This window comes from Asterias amurensis, chromosome 6, assembly GCF_032118995.1.
Source record: "Asterias amurensis chromosome 6, ASM3211899v1".
In the NCBI taxonomy this organism is placed as follows: Eukaryota; Metazoa; Echinodermata; class Asteroidea; order Forcipulatida; family Asteriidae; genus Asterias; species Asterias amurensis.
The window spans coordinates 9,929,773-9,957,558 of record NC_092653.1 but is presented as its reverse complement, the minus strand read 5'-3'; the positions used below and the strand labels follow the sequence as shown (position 1 = coordinate 9,957,558).

General features: G+C 38.1%; 1 protein-coding gene across 1 annotated transcript; it reads right to left on the bottom strand.

The window, feature by feature from the left end:
- Positions 1-27,786, bottom strand: LOC139938840 (adenosine receptor A2a-like). The gene is made up of 3 exons (XM_071934482.1): positions 27,652-27,786; positions 26,083-26,890; positions 1-797 (listed from the first exon to the last, which is right to left on the bottom strand). Exons 2-3 carry the CDS (start codon positions 26,653-26,655, stop codon positions 315-317), a joined length of 1,056 nt encoding a protein of 351 aa, XP_071790583.1. The 5' UTR covers positions 26,656-26,890; positions 27,652-27,786; the 3' UTR covers positions 1-314.

Below are 27,786 nucleotides of genomic sequence, written 5' to 3'. Positions count from 1 at the left end.
TTGACATCCTAGGTGTTTTCACATAGATATACCAAAATTAACCATGGTGGTAAATAAAATAAATTTAGAATGTTTGTTGTTCTAACAGTACACCGTAAGGTGAACTTTTGATCATTTTGGTATCCCGAGGTGTTAATTTTGACCCCCAGATGGTAAGGCTGGTAAGGTCACTGTGTGAGAGGTCAATAGGTCAACGTTATTATAGAGTGTGTGGTAATATTCATTACAACTAATTAGTGATCATAAGTTATTTATTCTATAGTAGAATTAGCAATAAATACATGTTGGTGATAGAAACCTTAGGGCTTAGGGTTTTAGGGCTTGGACCCGTTCTGTTCAGTAACACTCTCCACCGCACCGTCGCCGTAGTGCATGGACATTCCCATAGCAGCCACAGTGGTACCCAGCATCCCACCATCCATGCAGTAAGAGCAGCATGGGAACAGTTTACATATTGTCCTCTTATACGCCACCCTGAAGTCCTTCCCATATGCATAAATGAATGGGTTAACAGCCGAATTCACGTGCGACAATACGATAATCACATTAAAAACAGTCGCAGAGGGCGGAGTACAATCGGGACACAGTGCAGTCCTGGTGTTAATGATTGAGAGTGGTAACCAACAGAACGCGAATACCAGTATGATGACGCCTACGGATTTTACGGCTTTGACGTCACGTTTGTAGGCCGAGAAGCGGCGTTTCCGACGCACATTGGCGTTACCCACTGTCGTGACTCCACTAATAGTGCTTGGTGGGTTGGATAACATACCACCCGAAATACCAACACGGCGTAGCTGAAAAAAGGTGGAAAAGAAAAACAACAATTATTCATCAATCAATAACGTCGACTGCTTGCCGAAAACAGTATGCCTTTTGATAGAGTTAGACTCTCAAGTGTTATTTTCAAATTATGCAAACCCAATTGAGTTTTGTACTGTGTATAAGCAGCTCGTATAATTATTCGCAAGTAATTGTTTTACACACACCCCAGAGAAAAACACGATCAAAGTAACCTTTTTTTCGCAAAGATGAACTTCAGCTCCACACAAACTAAACGTTCCAAAAGTAACTTCTTCGAACAATGTAAAGCCGTGTCCTTTAATGACCGTACGGCTGTCGCTCAAGTTTGCTCGTGACGTGAACACATGTTGAAGCAAAACAACCAATCTTATGAAGTATTCTGTTTAATCGACAGTTTGTAGAAAGCGTTGAATTTGATCACTTCCATGGTTAATTGTGACGTAAAGCATCCCAAGGGAACACTTGGTGGCGCCCTATATTGTGCAGCTTCCGCATTCCAAGACCCGTGCCAAAGGTCATTCGCAGCCTTCAATCATAACCAGTTTGGGTTCAAAAGCCTTGATCTTACTGACACTCACCGGATATATCCATAGGTAATTGAAAGTGGTTAAACGACACCTTCACATAAATTGTAAAAGCTAAACAAACATAATGGCACTAGAAGTCGTGTTAACTGTTTACTATGGTAGTTTCGATCACTTACCATCCAAAACCAATTCAAAACTGTACATCCACTTATAATTCAGGTGTAGGACTATTTGTTTTCTGAAAAGTAAATGATGATTCTTTCCTTTTCAATAAACACATCGTTCATTAAAAGCGCGTGTGATGCAGACATGTTGTCAAAGAATGGTATTTGTTAATTAAAAGCAGTGGACACTATTGGTAATTACTCAAAATAATAATTGGCATAAAACCGTACTTGGTAAAGAGTAATGGGTAGAGGTTGATAGTTAACAACATGTTGAGAAACGGCTCCCTCTGAATGACGTAATTTTCGAGAAAGAAGTAATTTTCCACGAATTTGATTTCGAGACCTTAGATTTTTACTCTACGTTGCCTTTAAATACTTGGTACTTGGGTACTTGGTAGATTTTCCTCCTGATGCTTCCGCTGGGGAACTTAACAAGGAGGTCAGGAGAGCGTCGTCTAATTCGGTTTTATGTTGTTGTCGTTTAGGCCAAGATTGTGCATAGTACCACTTTTGAAGATTTGGTGGGTTTGGAATTTATGAGGGATTGTGGAAGATTATTCCATAGTTTCAGATTGTTTGTAGATGGTAGATGAGATGCTGGGTATTTTGAACTGATTGTCATTGCCCTTTCTTGCCCTCTGCGGTTTAGGTTCTAAAATGTGGCTGTGGTCGGATATCACTTTCAATTGCTTACTTTTTGCGTGGATGTTGTGTTTGCAATGAGCGTGAGCTGTAGCTGTCACAATATTTACACTGGCTTGATGAATCTGGTTACTAAAGCAATTACTAGCTCGAATCGTGGGGCTTATGGAAATGACGCCACCCTGAGGTCAAAGTTCACACTACAGTAGCTGTGTATGGTGGTAGCCTTGTCCCAAGACTTTTTACGCATTCAAGCACTCCGCATTGAATTCACCACGTAGCATGAATCACGCGTTGGACGAGGAACTGCACGGTACCGCATGCAGTACTTGATATGCGTTATACCGTGGGATCGAAGCTCGATTTTTCAACCTCGTACATTTAAGCTAAAAACGAAGCCGCAACAGGCTTCGGCTTTGGACAAGGCTGTTACGGTGATAGCTCAGTCGGTAAGATATCCATCAGGCGCCTCTTGAGTGCAGTTGGATTTGTCAGTATTTGCGATGCGGTGACTATCTGCCATTAGATGAAATTAACATTGCAATGTAAATACATAGAGGCTGATGTGTAAATAGTGGTTTTAAAATCGCCCCGAACGATTTCACTTTCATCGGACCAAGTAGGGTTGCCATTAAAAAATGAATCAAAATTCAACACGGAATTATCTTATTGGCGTTAATACTGTATCAGTAACTTACGCGCTATCAACATTGTGTTAGGTAATTAAACGTAAGGACAATTCTGGCAAGGAACCCTATAGTTTGTATCTCTAATCCTACGTGTTAGAAGGCATTAATAAGCAACCTGCAAAACTATTTCTTATTAAGTGCCATTGTTGGTTAGAAATCAACACGAGTATAAAATAAAATTGTCTAAGTATTTAAAGGCAGTGGACACTATTGGTAATTGTCAAAGACTAGCCTTCACAGTTTATGTATCTCAACATATGCATAAAATAACAAACCTGTGAAAATTTGAGCTCAATCGGTCATCGAAGTTGCGAGATATGAATGAAAGAAAAAACACCCTTGTCACACGAAGTTGTATGCGTTTAGATGGTTGATTTCGAGACCTCAAGTTCTAAACCTGAGGTCTCGAAATCAAATTCGTGGACAATTACTTCTTTCTCGAAAACTATGGCACTTCAGAGGGAGCCGTTTCTACCAATGTTTTATGCCATCAACCTCTCCACCAAGAGATTACTCGTCACCAAGAAAGGTTTTATGCTAATAATTATTTTGAGTAATCCAATACAGTCCACTGCCTTTAAATCACCAAAGAATCACATGTTTGGTGTATGATGTAATCTGAGAAATTAATGTTTAATTCCAAGAATAATTTAATTACTTTCCTGTCTGTCTCTCCACTTACTCGAAATAGTTACTATTTATTATTCAAATATATTATTCCGAGCAGTGGCCGTCCAGGGAAGAGCAAAGGTAAAATAAATAGAAATAGGTTGTGCCCATCAAATTTAAACCAAATCTATTAAATTTAACTCATGGCCCATTCATTTTCGTTTAAAAAGGAATGCTCCGTTGAATCAACATTCAACGATCAAAGCACGTAAATCGAAATCGCCAGTTTAGATTCATTGCTAAGAAATTATTATTACAATATAATTGGACCACAAGACTCGTTTAAGGCCAGCAGCAAGAACTGTGTTGTCAACCATCCAGTTTCATTAAATGTAAATAGGAAGTACAATTCAACTTTAGAATGGTCAATTGAATGGTCTTGGTTGCCTATAAATTGAATAGAATGACTGAATTGAATATGAATGGGACAAACGAAATCAAGCGTGCATGAAAACGAAGACGATTTCATTAGTAGCTAAAACGAAACCACAATAGATGTAAAAGAGTGAACAAAACACTCGTTTTGTACGCCAACCACTTTTTACAAAGAGCCATTATGGCGGACAACTTCTTTTGGAGTGAAAGACGGCTAATTTCAACTCGATTTAAAGTGAAGTTCGTTCCAATTTCACTTAAAAAGAGTGACACAGATTGACTTTTACTCTCAAAAGAGCGAAACTAACACCACTCGAACAAGATAATACATTGTCAATCTTTTACATCAAGAGATATGGCGTCAATATGGATGGACTAATCAATGGAAACGTCCAATCTGAACTACACGGGTTCGAGCAGGTGATGATAGTGTAGGGTCTTAAGCGTCTGGTGCGTGTCCAGACCTGGGGACGTCTCAACCCCAAAAATTGATGCCGTGTTGAAAAGTTGGCAAGAGTTTGTAGTACAAGTAGGCTGTTAATTTCACCTCGCGTGTCTTCCTTCGATTGTCTATATTTAGACGGGGGAGGCACTTTGCAGTTACTGCTGGTGATAATGAAATATAAAATGGAACAAACTATAATGTTTTTTTTTTAATTAGATTTATTTGTTGACAAAGTGCAATTTGATATTTAAAGGCATTGGACACTATTGGTAAGTATTTAAAATAATTTTGAGCGTAAAAACTTTGTTGTTTGAGTGAGAAAGAGGTAATTTCTCACTCGTTAAAAAGACTTCTTTTGGGCATTTGAAAGCACACAGTTTATGCAACAATAATGTTTTTCTTTAATTTTTCTCTTTAACTTATTAATGACCAACTGACACGTTTGGACACACCAAGTGAGAATTCTATTTACCAGATGTGTATGACGAGTTTTAGTTTTGTTTTGTTTTACTATTGCAAAGTGAAAATTGGACAAAGGAATAGAGGAAGTTTCAGCAAACGAATTGACGGATTTTGTGTCTCTATCAACACGTTCATGTATGCTGCTAATTATTTTATGATGACAGATAAAATTATAAGACCGTGGTGAATTTAAACACTTATGAAGGACACGAAAGAGCAAGTTTTGACAACATCGTTTATAATTGATATCAATTACATTAACAGCCCCAAAATACGGTTCTCATCTCTTATGACATTGTATATATGCAGAGTGCAAAGGCATCGGTCCCCGTACCAATCTAAACCCTCCAGAGACGAATAATCAACACATCATCAACCTTTCACGATCAAATTAAAATTTAGACATTGCCCATGTAAACTAAACGATTTATTATCGATGATGTGACTCATTTTGCTTTCTACACAACATAGTGAATAAAAAGGAAACATTTTCACAGAGCTAGGCGCCAGCGAGCTTTTGAATGAAAGAACAAACATAGTAGGTGATTGAATAAATTGACGACGGCGTCTGCAAGGGGGAGGTTTCAATGCGCGTTGCCCATTAACGTATAAAGGTGGCTTCTCCGGGGATACCACGTAGTGGAAAGTGGATATCAAAATAACAACCTAGCAATAGGCACTGTCTAACTTATGTATCGATGTATTTTAGCACTGTATACGCAGTACTTTCATGAGTTCTGTGAAAAACTGCTCGGCTTTCAAAAGTTATGTGACACGATGTGTAAGCACACCATGCCGACGGATTCAAATTATTTATTTGGTCTGTACATCAAAGAACGTTATATCCTTTAAAGTATGTTTTTTTTAACAGAAAGCCGCGTTCAATTAGTCCTGGTGCTCTTCGGGAAACCTTTGATGGAACATAATACCATTTCGTACGAACGAATGAGAACATTGTATTTTGGACCTATACTATTATTCGCAACTTCGGAAAAAGCTTTTCGTTTGCGTACGGTTGACTTACTCGCCTGTACATCGTATTATTTGTGTGTACGTACAGAATACTAGTTCATCTACGCACATACGGATTCCTGGAGTACAGATTAACTCCTTGTCAGTGCCTACTACATGTTCGTAAAAAAAAAATACGAACCAGGAATTTCGTCGAAAATGCTATATCTTTAGTACTTTAAACGTACGCCTGTAAGCCGTATACGTATACGAATTAACACTTTTTTATTTTAATTTTGGTATAAATGCATTTCCATGCTAACGTCTTAAACAAGAAAAGAAACTGGCAGGTTGGTACGAGGAGCTTGACGTAGTAAATATGGCGTATATCAATACTTAATGTTCAATGTGTATGTTGGTGGGGGGGGGGGGGGCGGGAAATTGCCATGTTTTTTTTAATTTAAATTTTTGGGTTTTTCTGACATTTTTGGAGGATTCACAGCCTGAAATCCTTTTAAGAAACGAAAAAAACAACACCCAAACAAGTTCAGAACGGATGAAAACGACTCTACCATGGCACTAGTCTTGCGATGGCGGTTGATTTCTGATCGAATTAAACGTGACATGTCTCCGAAAGATTTGCTCTCGCAGATTATTTTCTCTTCAAATACAGTGAAGTTGTTTCATATTGATACAAGGGACGAATTCGGAGTTTGCTTTCTGTATACACAAATCTCGGAAGGTGATTCTTAAAGGTTTGTTTTTCTTCTTCTGGATCTCAGCCTTTGTTCGCTTTCACATTTAATTAACTTCACAAAAAAAGTTCCTTACTTTACGGTTTCTAGTTGCATGGGCTGCATATTCGCAGAAATAAATTCGTTTTAGAATGTTTGTTTTTCCCCTCTGAACGAGGTTTGACAGCTTGTGCTGCCAAAAAGAAAGACATTTTCCAATTATGAGCACGTTGGGACAACATCGCGATGCATCGGGTGTGATAAGGTGCTCTGTAAGATCTTTGTTGTGTATTTTTATGGGTAAAACCAAAATAACATTCTTTATCCCCGATGCAAATTTCCATATTCTAAATCGTTGCCGTACCCAATCCAAAAATATATGATTCGAACTGCCTTTAGCTACCGGACAATCTCGGTGGTCTAGTTTAATTAGGTACCACTCTTGAACGGCAAGGGTCGCGGGGAATTAATATTCTGTATATTATCCCCGATGCAAATGTCCATCTATTCTCCGTTTTTAGGTTTAATACAAACATCTTTTTACTGTGGTTTAAATTCTAAGATATTTGACGCGTTGATGTGCAACCTCGACCCCGATCACTTGTTTATCCAACCCACATTATCAGGATTGTTCATTAAATTATCAACCGTCGATTTCAAACAAATTCCAGGAAAGCGAGACATCCTAAGAAAAAGAAAAACCCCTGAACAAACAAACACAAGGAGAACAACCAGAAAAAAACCCACCTGTAACATATTGATTGAATCTTGCTTTGCTGTTGGGTAACATTTAATTTTAACCGGGGGAATGTTCGTTTTGCTGCAATGCATACACTGCAAAATAGCATCGCATTCCGAATGGCGCAAGAAGAAACAACGACTATCCATAACAAAACATTGCTTGGTTCTTTACAAAACACACACTAGAGCGCTCGTACTTGTTGCTGCTTGGGTTATCAGAATCAGTCTTTATTAACGAAAATTATTCCTCCTTTGTTTAAAGACACTGGACACCTTTGGTAATTTGTCAACTTGGTGTATCTCAACATATGCACAAAATAACAAATCTGAAAAATGTGAACTCAGTTGGTCTTCGAAGTTGCAACATAATAATGGGAAAAAACACCCTTGTCACACGAAGTTGTGTGCTTAATTTGGGGACCTCAACATTTAGTTCTGAGGTCTCGAAATCAAATAAAAACATTTTAGTGGAAAATTACTTCTTTATCGAAAACTACGTTACTTCAGAGGGAGCCGTTTCTCATAATGTTTAATACTATCAACAGCTCTCTATTGATTGTTAGCAAGTAAGTTTTTATGCTAACAATTATTTTGAGTAATTACCAATAGTGTTGGCTTGATCATTTAGAATTGTGTAGAGGAGTTGACACCACACACATACAACATGTCCATTTTTAGGTCAGCGGTCGATTTTACAAATCACTATCAGAAGACTTGTCGTGAGATGGGTTGTCACTTGTCGGCGTTATGGTAACTTCTAATGTGACATCACACTTTGCTTATCAACTAAATATTGAATTGAACTGAAGATCAAGATCTTGAAATGTTTGTGAAGTGGAGCATTGGAAAATGAAATTTGTCATGGCCTGAATAAACGCGATTCACTTTAAAGATTCCTTATGTGTAATTCCATTCACAAAGTATCAATTATGAACATTGCTGCAGATAAATCCTCAGCTACAGCTAACGGGTTGTATCACTTTTATTTGGAGCAATAAAGAACACACATTCGCCCAAAACACGGCTTAAGGCCACTGTTGGCATTGAGCTACAAGAAAAAGACATTTAATACGAAAATAACTCAGGGGAGCTGAAGGTAGGAATTGATATTCCTCTTGAAACAGTATTGATTCTAGGATGGAGGGAAACATGCTCTAGGCAAAGGAGTTCCAGGGAGACCAAGTTATTGGTACCCCCTCACACGAAAAGGCTGTTGGAATGGCTCTGTGTTCTTCACCGCAGCAAAGTGCGTAGTTTCAGGTGAGAATATGCAGAAAGCCTGGTTTGACACTCAAACACCCTGCATGGAGGCACAAGGTCGGACACACTGGTTGCACTCATTATATCCTGAAAATGTATGTGGAAAGGACAGAGTATACATGGCTATCAGTGAGATAGAGGTTGTACTGTTGATCCCATCATTGAGTTGCTTAAGCACAAAATTTGTGTAAGCTAAACAAATTCTTGCTTCGTAAAATTAGATTAACGGCCAAGACTCCACTCAATTATTGTGCTAAGTAAACAACAGCTAAATACCAGTCACAAGCATTGTATGTACGTGACATGGAATTTTGGCCAGTATATTGTGTGAAATAAGCAAGCTTTTTTCTTGCTTAAGCAAATTCTGTGCAGCTCTATGAAATTGGCCCCTGGGTCCAATGTCTTAAAATGTTTAAGCAGAAAATACTGCTTAGTCAGTTTCTGTGCTTAGTAAAAAAAAAGTAGTGGGCACCAGTTGCGATAATGTAAATTGTATGGAGTGTCAGCTGGTAACGAGGGTCTGTTCAGCAAGTTTGTTATGCTTACAGGCTTTATGAAATTTGCCCCTAGTGAACAATAGATGGACTGCACATGACGTCATTGACCACCAGTGAAAGGCTAATTTGCTGAAAGTTGTGCGCAACGCGTACACCCGTTGACATTGTTTGTCATCAAAGATGGCAGTCAACCTAGACAATGACAGGCAGAAGCTCCGGTCCAGGGCACAACTTCATAGAGCTATTTCAGCACGAAAATTGGCTTGGCATGACATTTCTTCCTTCTTGAAAAAAATAGGATTACCAATCAAATTTTCATATGTTGCATATTGCTTGTTACTTGTATATCCAATCAACTGTTGTTTGCTTATCTTGAAAATCACGTAGACATTTGGTTCGTAATCCTGTTTTTATCAGGGCAAAAATGTCATGCTAAGCACTGTTTTGTGCTTAGCAGCTCTATGAAATTGGGCACAGATGCGACAACAATATTCCAGTTATAGGGACATGTAGTCGCCGTATACATGTATAGTGACATCATACATTTTTCAAACGGGAGACAATCGTCCCCCAAGTAAGAGTAATTAAATATATCATGTGTACCCGGCAACCGATAGACTTGACTCGAGTCCCAATCATATGATAGTCCTTTTATTTTCAGTCTCATCGCTAAGGAATCTCTCGCACGAGATCGGGACTTGAATCAAGTCTAGGCAACCGACGCCACGGGGTTGCCAATGGTGGCTTCGCTTCACGTCAAGTATTTATGTCTTCATTGTAATCACTCCTCAAAATTAAATTGGGTTAATTAAAATGGATGTATTATAATTGGAGTCAGCAAACGTTCATTCATTATATTATTTTGGGGCTTAATTTAATTAGGATCCTGGTTTCGTTAATGAGTTATGGAAAATCATTTGTGAGTTTGATATAATTTTTGTTTAGCTGGATAGTTGGAGCTTTGTTACGGCCCGTTAACACACAGGGACAATTCGTGTTGCCTTTTGATAGTATACAGGTATAAATTATTTAAAACCACTGTATAAAATATTTTTATTAGGTAATTTGATAACTTTATGATTACGTGAGCTTCGTTTTAACCTCAAATAAAAGAAACTAAAGTGTTGGTAATTTAAAAAACAAAAACACAAAAACAACAACACAAGAGGAGTTGTGTGTGCTTTTAATAGTTTTCAAACAAGCATAAATTACACACAATAGTTTTATTAGAAAGTTGATAATATAATGATCATGTGATCTTCGTCGTAACTTCGTTTGACAAGGAAAGTTAGTAATAGTTAAAAAAAAATTCAAAACAAACAAGAAAAGCCGATTGTCTCTTCGATTTATCTGAACTGTTTAAAGAAACATTCAATTTTTAATTTTCTTTTGTTGCTAACAAAACAGTTGCTGGCAGTGTAATCCACCATATGCATAAACTGACAAACCTATAGAAGTTTGAGATCGATCGGTTATCTGGGTCACAAGAAAATGGTGAAAAAACGATAACACATTTGAATGACATTGATTTAAACATTAAAATTAGATGAATAAAACGCTCACTGACGGATGAGCTCCAAACGGGAAATTAGTTTTATTATTTCTCATCAAATGTGACTTTACACATTTGAATGACATTGATTTAAAAATTAAAATTAAATTAATAAAATGCTCACTGACGGATGAGCTCCAAACGGGAAATTAGTTTTAATATTTCTCATCAAATGTGACATTTTAGACAGAAATATTTTATGTTTTCTACCATCGTAATCATTAGACCGTAAGTTTTTTAAGGCGAGTTTTTTGTTCTTACCAATTCTGTAATGTTCCTTGAAGTATTTATCTTCTTCAAGATATATTTCGACAGGTTAATTTGTTTACAGATAGATACACATGTAGGTGACTATGGATGTTTTCCTCCGTCGGTTGCAATTTGTAATCTACATCTTTCATTGTGAGATCTATTGCTTTCATATGACATGTCATAATTCATCAATAGAACAATTACCGAACAGACGCCGATGTCACCCCATTTAATGCTTGTGTTCTAACACACTCTATATGATTTGTGCGACCTAAGCAGAAGTTCATTTTGCATACACCTAAGGAAATCTCATTTTCTTCGCAATGCCGCAATTAAAATTAGCATCAACTTGAGGATGACTCGTTTAAATTTCTTTTTTTAAACAAATTGTTTTTCTGGAAACGACTGTAGAACCAAAATAATTCACGAGACTGATTTTGCAATTTACTTCTGCAGCAACGTTTCAAGACGTCCAGCGTGTACATGCCGATTCCAAGAGCATGGCTAATTTCACAAAGAGATGAAATTGATCTTAACTGCAAACCAATCGTATATAGTTGCTAAATAAAGTGTGATGTCACAATGCAAATCACTATTGTAATACTGACAAGTTATCTTAAAGACATGGACACTATTGGTAATTGTCAAAGACCAGTCTTCTCACTTTGTGTATCTCAACATATGCATAAAGAAACCTGTAAAAATGTTAACTCAATTAATTGGTCGTCGAAGTTGTGAGATATTTCGTTTTCGACGACGGATGGTTCTACGACGGTTTTCAGCCAAACGTTATCGTTTTCAGCACAATGAAGATTCATCCCATGTACCGTCGTATAAATTAAGGGACGACCGTCCTCAAATCCGACGCATGCGCAGATGGCGCCAAATGTCACCATTACCGTCGCTGAACCACCCGTCGTCGAAAACGAAAACTCCCGAATATTGAAAGAAGGACACCCTTGTCACACGAAGGTGTGTGCTTTCAGATGCTTGATTTCGGGACCTCAAAATCTAATTCGGAGGTCTCGAAATCAAATTCGTAAAAAAAACTTCTCCGTTTCTCAGAATGTTTTATATTATCAACAGCTACCCATGATCGTTACCAAGTAAGGTTTTATGCTAATAGTTAGTTTGAGTAAGTACCAATAGTGTGTCTCCTGCCTTTATAAGATGAACTTTAGTGCTTTGTGAAACCGGCCCTGGTGGTGCACACACAATTATTGAGTTATACAGATCTGTTTGGTTTTGTACAAGATTCCCCACTGGGTAGTTTTGTCTTTCCCGTTGGCGTGTACACTTTCACATGTTTAACAGTAGACTTTAACACTTGAGACATTTTGAATTCGTAGCTTAAATTTGACAAAGCTGACGACAGCATGTGATGAAGTTCTACAGCCGGTAAGAAAATGTCCCTCTCCCCAATGAATTTGTCATCTCACTAACAAGTTCAACTTTTAAGTCATCTTGATTCGGCCTAACCTTGGGGAGATTCCAATCAGTAACATAACCCGTTGTTAATGGTTTCACTGTCGGTGATTCCGACTGCCTATAGTGACAATGGCTTTATGAAGCTGTCAACAACGCGAACTATATGAAGGTCGCGAATAGCGTCTCACAGTTTCACTCGATCCACATTCAGTATCTGAAGATTAGTGACAATATATGAATCTGATATATAAAGGAAATGCACTCTGGTGCTAACTTCTGTAATAGACATGGTGTTTTGCTCCCAACTGGCGTTGAAAAAACAGAGTACTAAACCAGGATGGTTTGAACATGACGTCATTGATTGCCATTTTTTGATGACAAACAATAGGAAAGTGTACGCGCTGCCCACGAATCTCTGCCAATGTAAGCCTTTAACGCGTGTACGTTTCATCTGGACCCAATTTCTTTAAAGCCTGTAAGCACAAAAACGTGCTAAGCACAGAAACCTAATGCTTAACTGAAACAGGCTACCTGTCAAAATTACATTAAAGTTGCCACTCTAGTGCTCTGCTCGGTTTTTGCTTAAAAATGGCAAGCGTGTTTTTTCTTCTGTTCAACAACTTTATGAAATTGGGCAACGGTCATTGCTCTATGGTTTCATCAACGGTGTTGGCTAATGCAGGGGGTATATAGGCTTATCTGCCATAAGCTGTGTTTAAATAGATGACTTAAGCCAAAGCTAAGGGAATTAGCTACTTCATTGCCAGGACTTGCCTATACGACTCAGCAATACTGCTGAATAAAACACGTGCAACCACAGCCACCAGCCCGTGAACGTACATCATGCCGAGAAACCGGCCCGAGCCCTCGGCCCTGAACCTTAAGCAAGTACCTGGAAGGTGTTACCAAGCAGGAAATTGGCAGCAATGGATCCATTAGGCTTCTAGGCTGAACATTACTCACAAACGGCCCCGGAACTCCGGAACTATCATTCATATCCGGTGGTTCCTTAATCATCCATGCTCATCAATCCAGCAGGAATCCCGGAGTAACTACGTAAAGTGGGGGAAGGGGGTGTACTCGAGGGGGTACCCCATTCCTCACTCGTCCGGGTTGTGTTTGGGGGGGGGGGGGGCGTCCTCACTTGTCGTGTGTTTACGTCTTGTATTGCAATACACAAGCCATACTTCGTAAAGTTGGGGAGGTATAGTTTATGCTCTACCCGCCACTCAGGCTTCTGATGGATGATACCCAAGCCTACATCCGCACGGACTGTATAAGGGCTGGATGAGTAGTTGGCAATGGCCCCTGGGAAAAGGATTGATTGTAGCATCTTGAAATGGCCTTCAGACCTTGAGTGTCAGGCGACTTGCATAAAACATAATAATAGTCATACTTGTAAACAAAGGGTGACAAGGGGAATGTCACTATGACATTTTCTGATTTTGAAACTCATCCTTGCCCAAAGTACTTATAGGAATACTTGTTGCCAGCAGCAGATATCTGTCATCTTGTTTAATAATACCTCAATTACACTCTAAAACCCTGAGGTCAGAAGTGACCCGGTTTCCGCGTCCCCAGGGATCTTGTCTCATTGCTGGGTCATGCTGACCCGAAAGATAGTTTTAGAAGTTACTTTGGCTCGGATCTGTCAGACAGAATTTCGGATAGTTTTGACACAGATTTTGGGTCACATTGACCTAGAAATGAAGGTAAAATGATTTACAGAAGGTATGGCCAAAAACTTTATCTACAAAATGTATCAAACCTTTTCAAAGACAATGTGAGAAACAACCGCATAGTAATATTATCGATTATACTAGGCACAATTAAATTTTTTGCTTTACAAAATTAATAATTAACCGAGATAACTCGACCTTGCTGGGAACATTATTGACAATGGGTTGTGAAACCTTCGTTTAACATTAAGAAAATGACTCGGCCTTTTGGAAGGACCGTTGAAGACAGAATTCGGGAAATTAAATTATTGCTTTGATATTGTCCTACATGTGGTCCGGGTGGTGATTGTGTATGATTGAGTCAGAACTGATTAAAAACAAACAAACAAACGGTTGTTTTTCAAGCTGCTCTGGTTTGATCCACGTCATTCCAAACATTAAGCTAGAGAGCTGTGTCTAATACTTGTGTTCGTACAAACCATGTACAATGTAGATGCTCTTTGCTAAATGATCTTCCTTTTGAAATGGGGTTAATTCTACCCATTAGTTTGACTCATCTAGGCTGACAGCACAAAACGTTTGTGACAAGGGTGTTTTTTGCTTCCATTTTTCTCTCGCAACCTCCACGACCAATTGAGTTCAAAATTTCACAGGTTTGTTATTTTATGCATAAATGTTGAGATACACCAAGTGAGAAAACTGGTCTTTTTGACATTTTCCTAAGGTGTCTAGTGCCTTTACGAGAGAACACAACACGCAGACTATTTCAGTGAAAAAGGTGGGCTTGTATCAGACAAGGGATCCATATGTTTTGACAGAGCGAGTACGTCATCGCTTCAATTCCATTCAACTCGATTCAGTTCAATGCTATTCAATTCAGCCCCACATACATTTACGCCATAATTATAGGCTTCCTTATTATTTTCAAAACAATACATAACCTCAACAATCTAATTTAAGAAGTAACCATAAATGCATTTTGTTGAACAAGGCAGTATATTAAATAAACATAGAGGGACAAAAATAAGTTTAAAGTTGTATATTCAACGTTTTCGGAAAAACAATCAAAAAGATGTCCTCGATCTACGGGATCGACAGACATCATGTGTTTTGGGGTCGAGATTGCCGAGGCTCCTTTATTCCATGCTGAACAGACAAAAGTGAACTGAGAAACAAGTTTATAAGTTATCAATGTATATTGTGTGTGCCCTATGTAAGTATATAGAATACAATTCAGTTTACAATAAAGCTATACACAGTTAATGGGAGCCCTCTACTCGACAAGAGCAGCTTTTTGGAGAGCACTTACCCATTAAAGGAACACGTTGCCTTGGATCGGACGAGTTGGTCTATGAAAAGCGTTTGAAACCGTTTGTTATGAAATGCATATGGAAAGAAAGGTGTTTTAAATGTAGAATATAATGATCCACACAAGTATCACTCAAAATTGCACGGTTTTCATTTTACGTCGCGAACTAACACGGCCGGCCATTTATGGGAGTCAAGTTTTTGACCCCCATAAATGGCCGACCGTGTTTGTCGACAGGGTAAAACGAAAACCACGCAATTTCGAGGCATATTTGTGTAGATCATTGTATTCTACTTTTACATCATCTTTCTAACCATAACCGACTTTATAACAAACGGTTGCATAGCGCTTTTCAAAGACCAACTCGACCGATTCAAGGCAACGTGTTCCTTTAATTCTTTATTCATATCCCAGTGCGTGCATGATGATCAAAATGATTGATTGGAAACAGGGTATAGACTTTGTATATTATTTGCATTTTCGCCACTCATGACAAACTGAAGTTTAAGAGATCGGGTCCTCTCCTCTGATCAACTCTGCGAGTCCATCTTGACCTTAAGTGCAATCGTTAACATCGTCATCAGGTATCTCTGTAAGACTATAAGGTGTGGTGGCCCTGAAGGGATATCGCAAATAGTATGTGTACATTAATTTTCATGACAAAATTTCACGACATCGTCAATATAATGCGTATACATACATAAACATTTATATAGAGCGCATTTTTTCTGAAACGTTACAAAGCGCCACAAAAAATCCGACAAAAAGTCCAAACTCAAGATGTTTCGTTGTAAAATGAAATAAAACAGTCAAGTATTTATATATAAATGAGTCTTAATAAGTTTCGAGAAGTGCCCAAGTGTAGTTGCATGGCGAAGATGTTATTGTAATGAGTTCCACACATTTGGAGCAGCAGCAGAAAAATACACGTGTGGTCTCCAGAGGCGGTGCGATATTCGGCCAAGAGGTTCCCTAAAGAAGAGCGTAGGGAACGCAGTGGAACATATGGATGTAGAATGTCAGGATCAGTGTATGAGGTTGACGGGTGAGCAAGGGATTTAAAGACATAGACCTTATCGCAAATACCAATGCGCAAGCGCAGACTGTTGAATGAGGTGCATTGTGGGATATATATGAATCAAATTTGTAATCAGCTAGACCACAATGCACCTAATTCCAAGCTTTACGCGCGCGCCCTAGTATTTGCGAAAAGGTCTATGTAGCCAAAGTTTGAAATAATGCGTATGTGAAAATTCTTGCATTGCATATATAAGTATTCACATTGGGTGTGAGACGTCCCTTGGGCTACCATAGCTAACAAGCTCACAGCTTTCTTCTTGGATTGCCGTCAAAATAAGCCCCATGTATACACCCTTCACTGAAATGTCAAACAAAAAATTAATGGGAAAGTGATGGCTCTGTCCAATTCAGTGATACTCAACAAGGCTTACTGTTGACATGAGATATGAGATACGTCAAATTGTAAAAGTGTTTTTCCTTTTATAGGATTTACGTCATGGTATAATTATACTAAGTTCGCAACTATACTGTTTGTTGTTGCCATACTGACAGTGTGGTAATTGCAATCATTTGTTGTTGTTTTCACTAAACCAACAGCGGAAACACCTAATTTTGGATTTTTTTGTTTAAATAATTCAAATATCCGGAGAAGCTGTTATTGCTATTAATTTTAAGAGGAATTACCAAAAACGTATCCCTTCCTTAAGTCACTATCTACGTCACATTCTCTTCACGATTTTCTTAACTATTTATCTGTTTATTTATTTATTTGATATTTGCTTGTCTAATTTCTGGTTTTGGTTTTGTTCTTTCAAACTGTGCTTTGTGTATACAGATTATTTATACTGATATTTATTTCAAATTGATATTATTTTGCAAAGAGAGTATCAGGTAGTGTGTTTGCTTCCCTATGTGACTGGATTAACAGGCTTTCGAGCTACAGTGTTTAATTATACTTTTGTTGATCCTGACGTTCACATTAGGGTTGTTTTATAATTTCCTGTGCCCTTACTGTTTTTCTTGCTTTGTATTTACTTTTGTACAATGTACCTATATTATCTATTTGACATACTGTCTGCTTGTATTTGTAATTGTTTAATGGCCAAATAAAGAATAAGAATAAGAATAAGAACCAAGATTGCTTAACCACGCAACAATCTGGTTGGATTGTATGCAGTAGACTTCACCCAAAAGTGTAATCTGCAACCCATATTGCCACAATAAAGACTCTGTATTCGAGCAGATACAGTAATCAACCCCACTGAAGCTATGAATCGACCTGGAAGTAACATGGCGTGTAACTATTAAAACAACACATCCCGTTGGTCATCACGTGAGCCTGGAATCTAATTTCAATTTGTAATTACATATTGTTGTCAATGATTTGAGTTTCACAGTTACTGAATCCCTTCCAAATTTGCCTTCAATCAACTGCTAGCTTGCCTTGGCTTTTGAACCAATAAACAGAGACCCTTACTGTTTGAAGGTAAAGTATATGTTTGGTTTATGGATTGGTTCTATTGTTTGAAGAAGGTATAAAATAAATAAAACTAACCTGCTATTTTATGAACATTTCATTCAAAAGATAGCAATGTTGAGATGTTGTGGAAAACCGGAGCGGTTATTGTCCACCCATGAAAACTAATCAGTAATTGAGAAACTGGAATACTTCTCAAATTCAAATATTGGGGGATTCTGATTTCCCCCAGCCACATTACTTCGAAGTTAAAAGGTATTTAAAGACACTGGACACTATTGGTAATTGTCAAAGACCAGTCTTCACAGTTGGTGTATCTCAACATATGCATAAAATAACAAACCTGTGAAAATTTGAGTTCAATCGGTCGTCGAAGTTGCGAGATAATAATGAAAGAACAAAACACCCTTGTCACACGAAGTTGTGTGCTTTCAGATGCTTGATTTCGAGACCTCAAATTCTAAACTTGAGGTCTCGAAATCAAATTTGTGGAAAATTACTTCTTTCTCGAAAACTACTCCACTTCAGAGGGAGCCGTTTCTCACAATGTTTTATACTACCAACCTCTCCCCATTACTCTTTACCAAGTGAGGTTTTATGCTGATAATTATTTTGAGTAATTACCAATAGTGTCCACTGCCTTTAACATGATTTAAAAATACTATCGAAAGCTGATTCACTTATCCGGGTAAATTGACGTACGTTTTAAAAGTGATTACCAAACGTATATACATTCCCTTTAAGTCAAGTCACCATAAACTAATTGACTTTATGGAGTCTACCCTGAACTCAATAAACGCAATCTCCTATTAAGTGAGATTTCACACAATCAATCCCGCTTGATAACTCAAATAATTGATTTTTCACAGTCACTGAATCCTATTTGAAAATCTCCTCACTCAACCGGTTAATTTGCATCTGCATTAGCAACAAAAACAAATAGACCTAGTTTTTTTTAATTATTTGTTGGGTAGGCCTTAGACATACTAGTTGGACTAACTGAATTTTCTGTGAAGTCTGTTTTGGACTAGTACCCAACCACTGTGTTCTGCTGTCGTCCCCACGGACAAACAACACCGCGGAGGTGTGTTTTGTCAAGTTTATAAATATCGCGATATTGGCTTGGGAGTGGAATACGATCTTGACAGTGCCTCCTTGCTTGGCTGATTTTTTGTAATGCTTGGTGATGGCTAGCTTCCGCTAGTGGCTAATACAAAGTGTGTTGTTCATCCCTTCGACAAAATGAGAGCGGTTATTTTATATCGAGGAGTTCATCTTGTGTACAAAAACAGATTTAGTATTTGGTGTCGCATTCCTTCGAGTTCTTTTCGCTGTAAGCCCCTATAAGTATTGCATTACATAGCGATGGAACCTTGGTGTATTCTTAGTGTGATTTGACATTATTTTCGGAGATATCAGGGTGGATAAATGTTGTGTCCATACGACTTAATAAAGACACTGGACACCTTTGGCAATTGTCAAAGACCAGTCTTCTCACTTGGTGAAAAGTAAAGTGATGCTTGGTGATGCATAAAGCAACAAATCTGTGAAAACTTGAACATCCACCCTTGATGCACAAATGTGTGTGCTTTAAGAAGGCTTACTGACTTACGAAGGTAATGCTAAGTAACCCCTTCCCTCTGAAATGGATTCATATTCGAGAAAACAACGTCTGACAAGTTAAAACAAGAACATTGAAAATGTGGATCAATCTTGCTACACAATCCTGATAAAATCCCAATTGATATAAAACAAAAAATAATACTAATAATAACAATAATAATAAAACAGCAACAACTTGTCATATATTTGTTTTTATTTATTTTGTGATGTCTATAGCGCTTTACCAATTTTGCACAGTATAATTGAGTCAATATTGAAGAGCAGACGTAGAAATTTGACTGTAATAGGCAGCTTCAAATTGCCGCAAGGCAGTTGTTCGAAAATCCAATTCAAGTCAAATCACGACTACCTTTATCAAATAGTTGGAACAAATTGCAATTCTGAAATCGTAAAAGCCTAGGGGCTTGTACGCTGTTTACATCTGAGCATGATTGATTAAAGTCCAAGTTATTGCTTTTTTTCTCCCATTAGTTTCAATTGTGATGTTGCTTTTTTAAACAAAAGACGCGTGAAAAGCACACTGTCTCGTTTCTTGTTCCTTTAAACAACTTCACCAGTAAATAACAACTGTAAATATTTTTTTCACGAACTTAATACAAACGCCGCCATTGACTGTTTGTCCACTTTTTCTTATATTACCGACACTTTATGATTTGTTTCTGCATACACTACATTCAGTTATACCACACAAATACATCAAATGCTTCCGAATGCATGAAACATCACCAACTTTTCGAGGACAATACAATCCAATAATGCGATGAATTCATCATGTTAGGAGTCACCTTTGTCGGAAGAAAGTATTGGTTTAGACCTTTTCAGGGTTGAACTGCACTTTCAATTTGTATTATTTATTTTGTTTTATTGACCAAGATTACCAAAGCAAATGTTTCAATTTGTCATTGGAGCACAACGATTTACAAGAAAAAAAATAAAAAATAAAATAAAAAAATTGACATAAAAAACATAACACACATTCGGTGGAAATATTCAAATGCATTCCGACCAGAACCTTCAGAGACTTTAACTATAAGTTTTAATATACCTCATTGACTGTAATATTATTATCATCATTAAAGACAATGAACACTTTTGGTAATTGTCAAAACCAGTATTTTCACTTGGTGTGTCTCAAGATTATGCACAAAATAACAAACCTCTGAAACTTTGAGCTTAATTGGTGATTGAAGTTACGAGATAATAATGAAATAAAAAACACCCTTATCACATAAAGTTGTGTGCTTTCAGACGCTTGATTTCGAGACCTCAAATTCTAAACTTGAGGTCTCGAAATCAAAATTCGCGGAAAATTACTTCTTTTTTGAAAACTACGTCACTTCAGAGGGAGCTGTTTCTCACAATGTTTTATACTACCAACCTCTCCCCATTAAAGAACAAGTAAGGTTTTATGCTAATAATTTTTTTGAGTAATTACCAATAGTGTCCACTGCCTTCAAGTCAAACCAGCACTGCATTTTTGATGGATTTTGATTGATCTTTAGGGTTAGTTTAGATAAGCCTCCACACGCTTAACAACCTAGAAAAATCTATAACACTTTACGTTGAGCAGTTTCTTCAGTAAACAACTTTAAGTGATCGTGTTTATGTTGATACTTTGTGCAAGCAAAATAACCACCCTGCATTTATTTATAACATAAACATTACAGGCACTGGACACTTTTGGTAATTATTCAAAACAACAATTGTTAGCATAAAACACTTATTTGGGAGCGAGCAACGGAGAGCTGTTGATATAAAACATTGTGAGAAACGGCTGCCTTTGAGTAAATTTTTGAGAAAGAGGTAATTTCCCACCCAATAACAAGACTTAAGACCTTTTTATAGACATCTGAAACGCACAAACAAGGGTGTTTTTTTCTTTCATCATTATTCTCTTGCAACTTCGATGACCAACTGAGTCAGATTTTTCACATTGTTATCTTATGCATGCTGTGATCACAAAGTGAGAACACTGGTCTTTGACAGTTCCAAGGTATCCAGTGCCTTTGTGTATAGCAAGTCTTACACGCATTCAATATACATTGTATGAATTCCACCTATAATTATAGAGAATGTTATTACAAAATCGCTCCATCAGCAAGATGATGAATGGCCCCTTGAACAACCTTTGAAACAAGTGTTGTTTCGTCCACAGCCTATTTGTCTATAGAGAGAAAGGACACACTCTATGATTTGGCTAGTACCGGTTCTGGTGAATTACTGCACAATCTCCACATATCGGGATGTACACGTGCAGGTGACTGAGCAGCCATGATTTACATGAAGTGAGCCCCCCTGATGATGTTACCCATATCCATAGCTTGAAGTTTACTCTTAAACATACTAATAGTTGGTGTGTCGTGAATATCCTGTGGTAGTTTGTTCCATTCTGCAAAGGATCTTGGGAGGAAGGAGACTTTTTTAACAGTGTAGGTTTGCAGTAGGCTTGATGAAGGCAGGTTGCAGCCTGTTATTTAGTCAGATGGATACACTTTTAAAGTTCTGGCCAATATGGATGTTTTTCCTTCAAGCTGCTGCTGTGTTTATGTTCTTAGCTCATCTTCCTAAGATGAACATTTTCACTTTGCTCAGGGTCACTACAAGGCAAAGTGCATTTTGGCTAGTTATGTAAACATGGATATTCCTTATTATTACTAATATGTGAGATTTATCATACACTTAAAGGCAGTGGACACTATTGGCTATTGTCAAAGACTAGCCTTCACAGTTGGAGTATCTCAACATATGCATACATTAACAAACCTGTTAAAATTTGAGCTCAATTGGTCATCGAACTTGCGAGATAATAATGAAAAAAAAACCACTCTTGTCACACGAAGTTGTGTGCGTTTAGATGGTTGATTTCGAGACCTCACTTGAGGTCTCTAAATCAAACTCGTGGAAAATTACTTCTTGTGGCTGTGTCATTGTAATGTGGATTCGACTCTCTGTTTCAGCACTCATGCCCTTGATGAGCAAGACACTTAAAAAGAGGTGTTATCAGTTCTGCACATGAAAATATGTGAGACTGGAAAATCCTTGACCGTTAGTACAGAATATATTTGTATCCAGTGCAATTGTTTCGCCATGTACCGTTCCAGTTAAAGGGATTTCACAAAGATAGTCCTAACCTAGGACTAGTCTAGGGCTCTGAGTTTTTTAAATAAAACTTAAGTAAGACTAGTCACCATATTGGTCATGTTTCCTGTTTCCAATAACAGTAATAATAATAACAATAATAATAATATCAAAGTCTTATATAGCGCACGTATCTACCAAACAAGGTACCCAAGGCGCTGAGTATAAATACAAACTCTCGGAAAGATACGTAATTGCAGTGGTGAATTCTGAGACCCACCGAGTTAGCACCTTATAAGGGTTTACAAGGTGCTACGGCGCATTAAGCAGCCACATCCAGGAACACCGGGGCGAACCCCTTCTCTTTTCGATAAGTGCACTGGGTTCTTTTACATGCGTTACACAACACATGGGACCAACGGCTTTACGTCCCATCCGAAGGACGAAGCAACGATTAGGTGTCTTGCTTAAAGGACACAAGTGTCACGGCTGGGGGTTCGAACCCACACTCTGCTGATCAGAAACACCAGAGATTGAATGCTAACATTAATTGCGCAACCATGGCACCAGATTATTGCTTCGTCCAGTTTGGTTAGGCCTACAATGAGTTCGTGGATTGGAGTGAAACCAAGATGGCCACACCATTATGAAGGTCCAGACGAGTAACTCGTCCTAATTCAAGATAAGACTAATATCTTGCATTTTAAGAACGAAAACTGTGACATCAAAGTACTGCGATTATTCCCAGCAATTTAAATCCGAGAAGCGTGACTGGTAGTAACGTTTCTCAGATTGTGTATACCAGTTGCAGATATAGTCTTCTTGCGCGGAAATATTGTGTTAAAAACCTACAATTCTTTTCAATGAAACTTCCACAGAACAGTTCCATGGTATCATTTTCTACAACATGATTGAAACAAACACTTAGTCCCAAACTAGACAACAATTGATTTGTCATCGTGTCAGATTATCATCATTTGAACGTGGAGTTTTATTACAGCAAGGTAAATCCGACAGCTTAAAAATCAGCACCGTATCTTAAAGTTCAGTAGTCAGGGACGCACAAGTTAAAATCAGTCTTTAGAACACATTCTTATCTGAATAACCATACAGCATTTGCCAAAGCATACATAATTTTCCTTTAACCATACTTACTCCTATGGCGTTTATATTCTTACGTATGGACACTGCCGAGTAAATGGAGTGGACGAAGTAGAACTAAATACATTAGTGGTGAAGATTGTTCTTGATGTTACGTCCTGCAGCATAGATTGATCGTGGTCTCCTGAAATAACTTTTCCGATCAATAAGTTTCTCTCGATATTGGTCTGATCCACCGTCGGCTACGAGGACTACCGGGATCCAGAGGCTTCCCCCTGCACAATGTAACATCGTTACAGGTTGCACTTATTGGGTTCCGAAGTTGGTGTGCCCGATGGCGGAAAGACGTCACGAAATTTCAACCGGCTGTGCAATACATGTTTGGGGCTACATATAGGTTAGGCTACATTTTATGGCTCGGGCTACAATTAGATGCCGCACAACCGGCGGCAAACAGATTGCTAATGTTCAATGTTCTGAGAACACTGAAAAAGAATTGTGTACCCGTTTATATGCCGTTAGGCCTATATTGAGTCATTATTTGGGAAATGTGTATTCCAGATGAGATTTGGAGTAACTTACTAGCAACAAACTCGATAATCATATAACTCGTTTCTATAATAGCGTATTTTAATAGAACAAATCAACGACAACTTTTGCCCTGGTAATTTGTCCAATCAATGTAATTGTACAAAATGCAAGCATAAATATAAGAAAGTCAAAGACACTTGGTCAACATTTTGGAATCACTTAAACCAGTTTTCAGATGGTAAGGCCTACAGTCTGTGTGTTCATGCCCGTATGCTTCGTTCTTTAAAGGGCGAGGGCATCAAGGCTTTTTCTCCTTGGTAAAGGGCACCCTAGGAAATGAAATTGTAAATTTCTACTGTAGCGTTTCAAGGGCACAATGACCGGGCACGGAGGCAATCGCCTTCGTTGCCTGAAAGAAATATCTGGCCTGCGCTGCAACCAACCCACTGTGGAAATGGTGTACCTGGAGAGTTTGAATGTCCATGGTCTACTCCACAGCCTCCCCTTCATAACTGGTTGACAATCCCATGCATAAGAATTAAGTAGTAGAATACAACATTTGATTCATTACGAACAGTTTGCCTTATAAATTATTACCTAAAATTTACAAAGGAAATAGTGTATGATTTCGAACAAAAAAATTGTTCAAAACTTAACCTTTTTATCGCTAGGCGTTCGACAGAGAATACAAACAAAGGAAATTAATTTACAAAACTGTCTGCCGCGAAAACAGGGTCAACTTGGTTAGAGGAATACAATAAAAGATTCAGTCTGTCTAGTTAACCCATTTACTTGCTTTGGTGACAATAAAATGTTGCCATACTATTCCCGTGCGGTTTAGTCTTCAATAAAAATAGTCATATAGTTTCATTCATATAGATACAATAAATATTTTATTATATTAACCATAAAAGAACAAGCATTCACATAAAAGCACAGAATGCAGTTTGTTTTACATAAGCGCCAGTAATTGCCTCGTGGAAAAAGTACACTTCCAACGAACACATATCAGGCCGTTGCAATGTTCATTAAGTTAGTCTTCTGAACAACTCATGCTTCGCCATGACATTTTGTTTGCGTTCATGTTAGCTGTTCCGGCTGCTAAATTACAACGGGGAAATCTTAGGAACATTGGTATGGCTGAATGTGTTACGAACTCTCACCTAGTGACTGCACGCGCGCTGGCCGTAATCTTTAGAAACAAGGGGGAAAAGTCAATCATTAATAATTTATCATCCGTCATCACAATCATCTATCATACAAATTACGTTAGATTTTCTTCGAACTCTTTTGTACGTTTTTTTATAGGTTATCGTGCCTCCCCCAGAGGTGTGAGTTCTTTATTTTGTTGGTATTGTGTCACTCATTGTTTATTGTTTGTTTTGCATTGTATTTTGTTGTAAAATAATTGTCTTTTAGATATAGTGATCTTGTTTGCGTTTTAGTTTTTCCCAGGCTTTCGATTGTTTTTGGTTGGAAATATTTTGTTTTGCCTTTACATTTTTAGAGCTTGAACAAATAAGTGAATAATATAAATAAATGACTAGATGATATAGACACATTGTCAGTATCACCATTTGTATTGTGACGTCACACTTGACTTAGCAGCTACGATTGAATTTGCAGTTAAGATCAATCCTGGCTCTTTGTGAAACTCATCCCCTGAAGTAAACCATCACTCCTGAGGAGTTTGCAGCTCTTTCAGCCAACTTGGCTGAAATGAACAACAATAAATCATCCCGTGACGAGAAACACTTAAAGCTAAAAGGGCTTGCTAATGGACGCTTACAAGTGCATTGAACCATCTTGAACCCAAACTCACAGGTGGGACATCAACATGAAATTTTGATGAGTGAACGCACAAAGCAGAGGGCTTTGTTGGATAATTTCCTTTTTAATAGAAATAGCGAAGAAACTTTTGTCGTCTCATGGGGGCCCTTGTGATGTGCTGATACTCAGGAGGCAATCGCAGATGTACTTTAAAGCTTTTCAAAATACACTGAAAAAATATTAAAAAATAATCTTTTAAAATTTAAAAAATAATCTTTTAGCGTGCATTTTAATCTTACCTGTTTTCGTATAGCTCTGTAAATAAATCCATACAGCACCAGCATCACAGTGAATGGAACAAAAATTACCACTAGACAGTTAAAAGCCATGTACTTCATGTCGATGACCTCCATGAAGATACACCGTGGGACCTCCGGCTCTCCTCTGTTCCATCCAACTACCGGTAAAAAACCAACAATCCCGGCTAGGATCCAAGACCCGACGATGGTCGCGAGTGCCCGTCGTGTCGTCATGATTCCCGGGTACTTCAATGGGAAGGCCACGGCGATGTACCGGTCCACCGTGACCCCTATCAGGCTGAAGGTTGAGGTGGCACACAGCCACAATAAGAAATTCAGCATGATCAGACAGCCGTAGAAGTTATGAGGTTGCCCCTCCCCCGTGAGGAGAGCAAAGGGCACACCCACGAGTCCAACTAAAAAGTCCGCGATCGCCAGCGAGACGATGAAATAATTGGTGACCGTCTGGAGACGCGATGACCGGGCGTAGGTCACCAGGACTAAACTGTTACCAACCACTGCTGTGATTGCGATGACAATCTCCGCTAGGAAGTATGACACACTGACTTGCATGATGCTTGTAATGTTTCAAGCTGACTTTGAAAAATAACCACCCCAAATTGTGCCTGCCGATGTATACTCAGTTCATATTTGCAGAGCAGAGTAAACCGAACTTGGATGTGGTATCAGTGAGATCAAAGAGCAATGAAATGGAGGAGTGACAACTAGACCCCCTATCTTAAAGGCTCTCATGTCGTTGAACGAAAACATCCCCTGGCAGGCCTCGAACGCAATAACGCACGTACATCTGAAATCAAATAAACATATTTTTGCGTGAAATAACTGCCAGATTGAGAGGCCAATTGCTGATTATATTAAGCTCACCATTAAGCCCAGCATTTGTGACCGTAACTTGAGACTAATCAAATAAAACAGCTTCATGGTTATCTTGTACACAATCTAGTGGGACAAAATTTGATAAATGTCACGTCAAATTATAGTTCCAATATTGATCCCATGACAGATCTTTGAATGACAATACCAATATTATATGGTTACATACATTTAGATATTGATTTTCGCACTTTTATTTAGTTTTGAATAATCACACCACGCAAACAAGTCGTGTTAATAATCATCAAACAAAGAGTCACGCTGATTTGAGCCCAAGGAGAACTTGATTTATTAATAGATTTGTAACTATTATTAAAGTTATCCACGAAATACATCTCCGAAATAATGGTATTAAAACTGGTGCCAAATGAAACCCCCCATCCTCCTCCACCCCGCCCCCTAAAAAATCATTCACAAAACGAACAAACAAACATTCAAAATACAGACAACAACAACAAACAAACAAACAAAAAACAAACAAAAAAACAAACAAACGATCAAACACCCTCCAAAAACCCAACCTCCAGAAAGGAAGAAAAGGGAACACCAAACTAACAAAACAAACGAGCAAACAACAACAACAACATAAAAACGAAAACAAAACAGAACAAGACAAAATGCACAATAATCGAAAAAACAACAACACGTTTTTAACTTAGGTTTAATCATCCTTACCTTAAACCGTTGACTATAATTTTCCACACATCATCGTGAGAAAACGAGGTCTAAAAATGCTTAGTTACAAGGAGTCCTTGGAACAGAAGATGTATCCCGAGACACAATTCCAGTCTGCCCTTCTCAATCTACAAG

Excerpts from the sequence above, each read along its gene's own strand:
- LOC139938840 (XM_071934482.1), bottom strand. The coding sequence starts at position 26,655 with ATGCAAGTCAGTGTGTCATACTTCCTAGCGGAGATTGTCATCGCAATC. Across the intron at positions 798-26,082 it reads ACAGAGCTATACGAAAACAG|CTACGCCGTGTTGGTATTTC; the intron begins GTAAGATTAAAA and ends ACCTTTTTTCAG.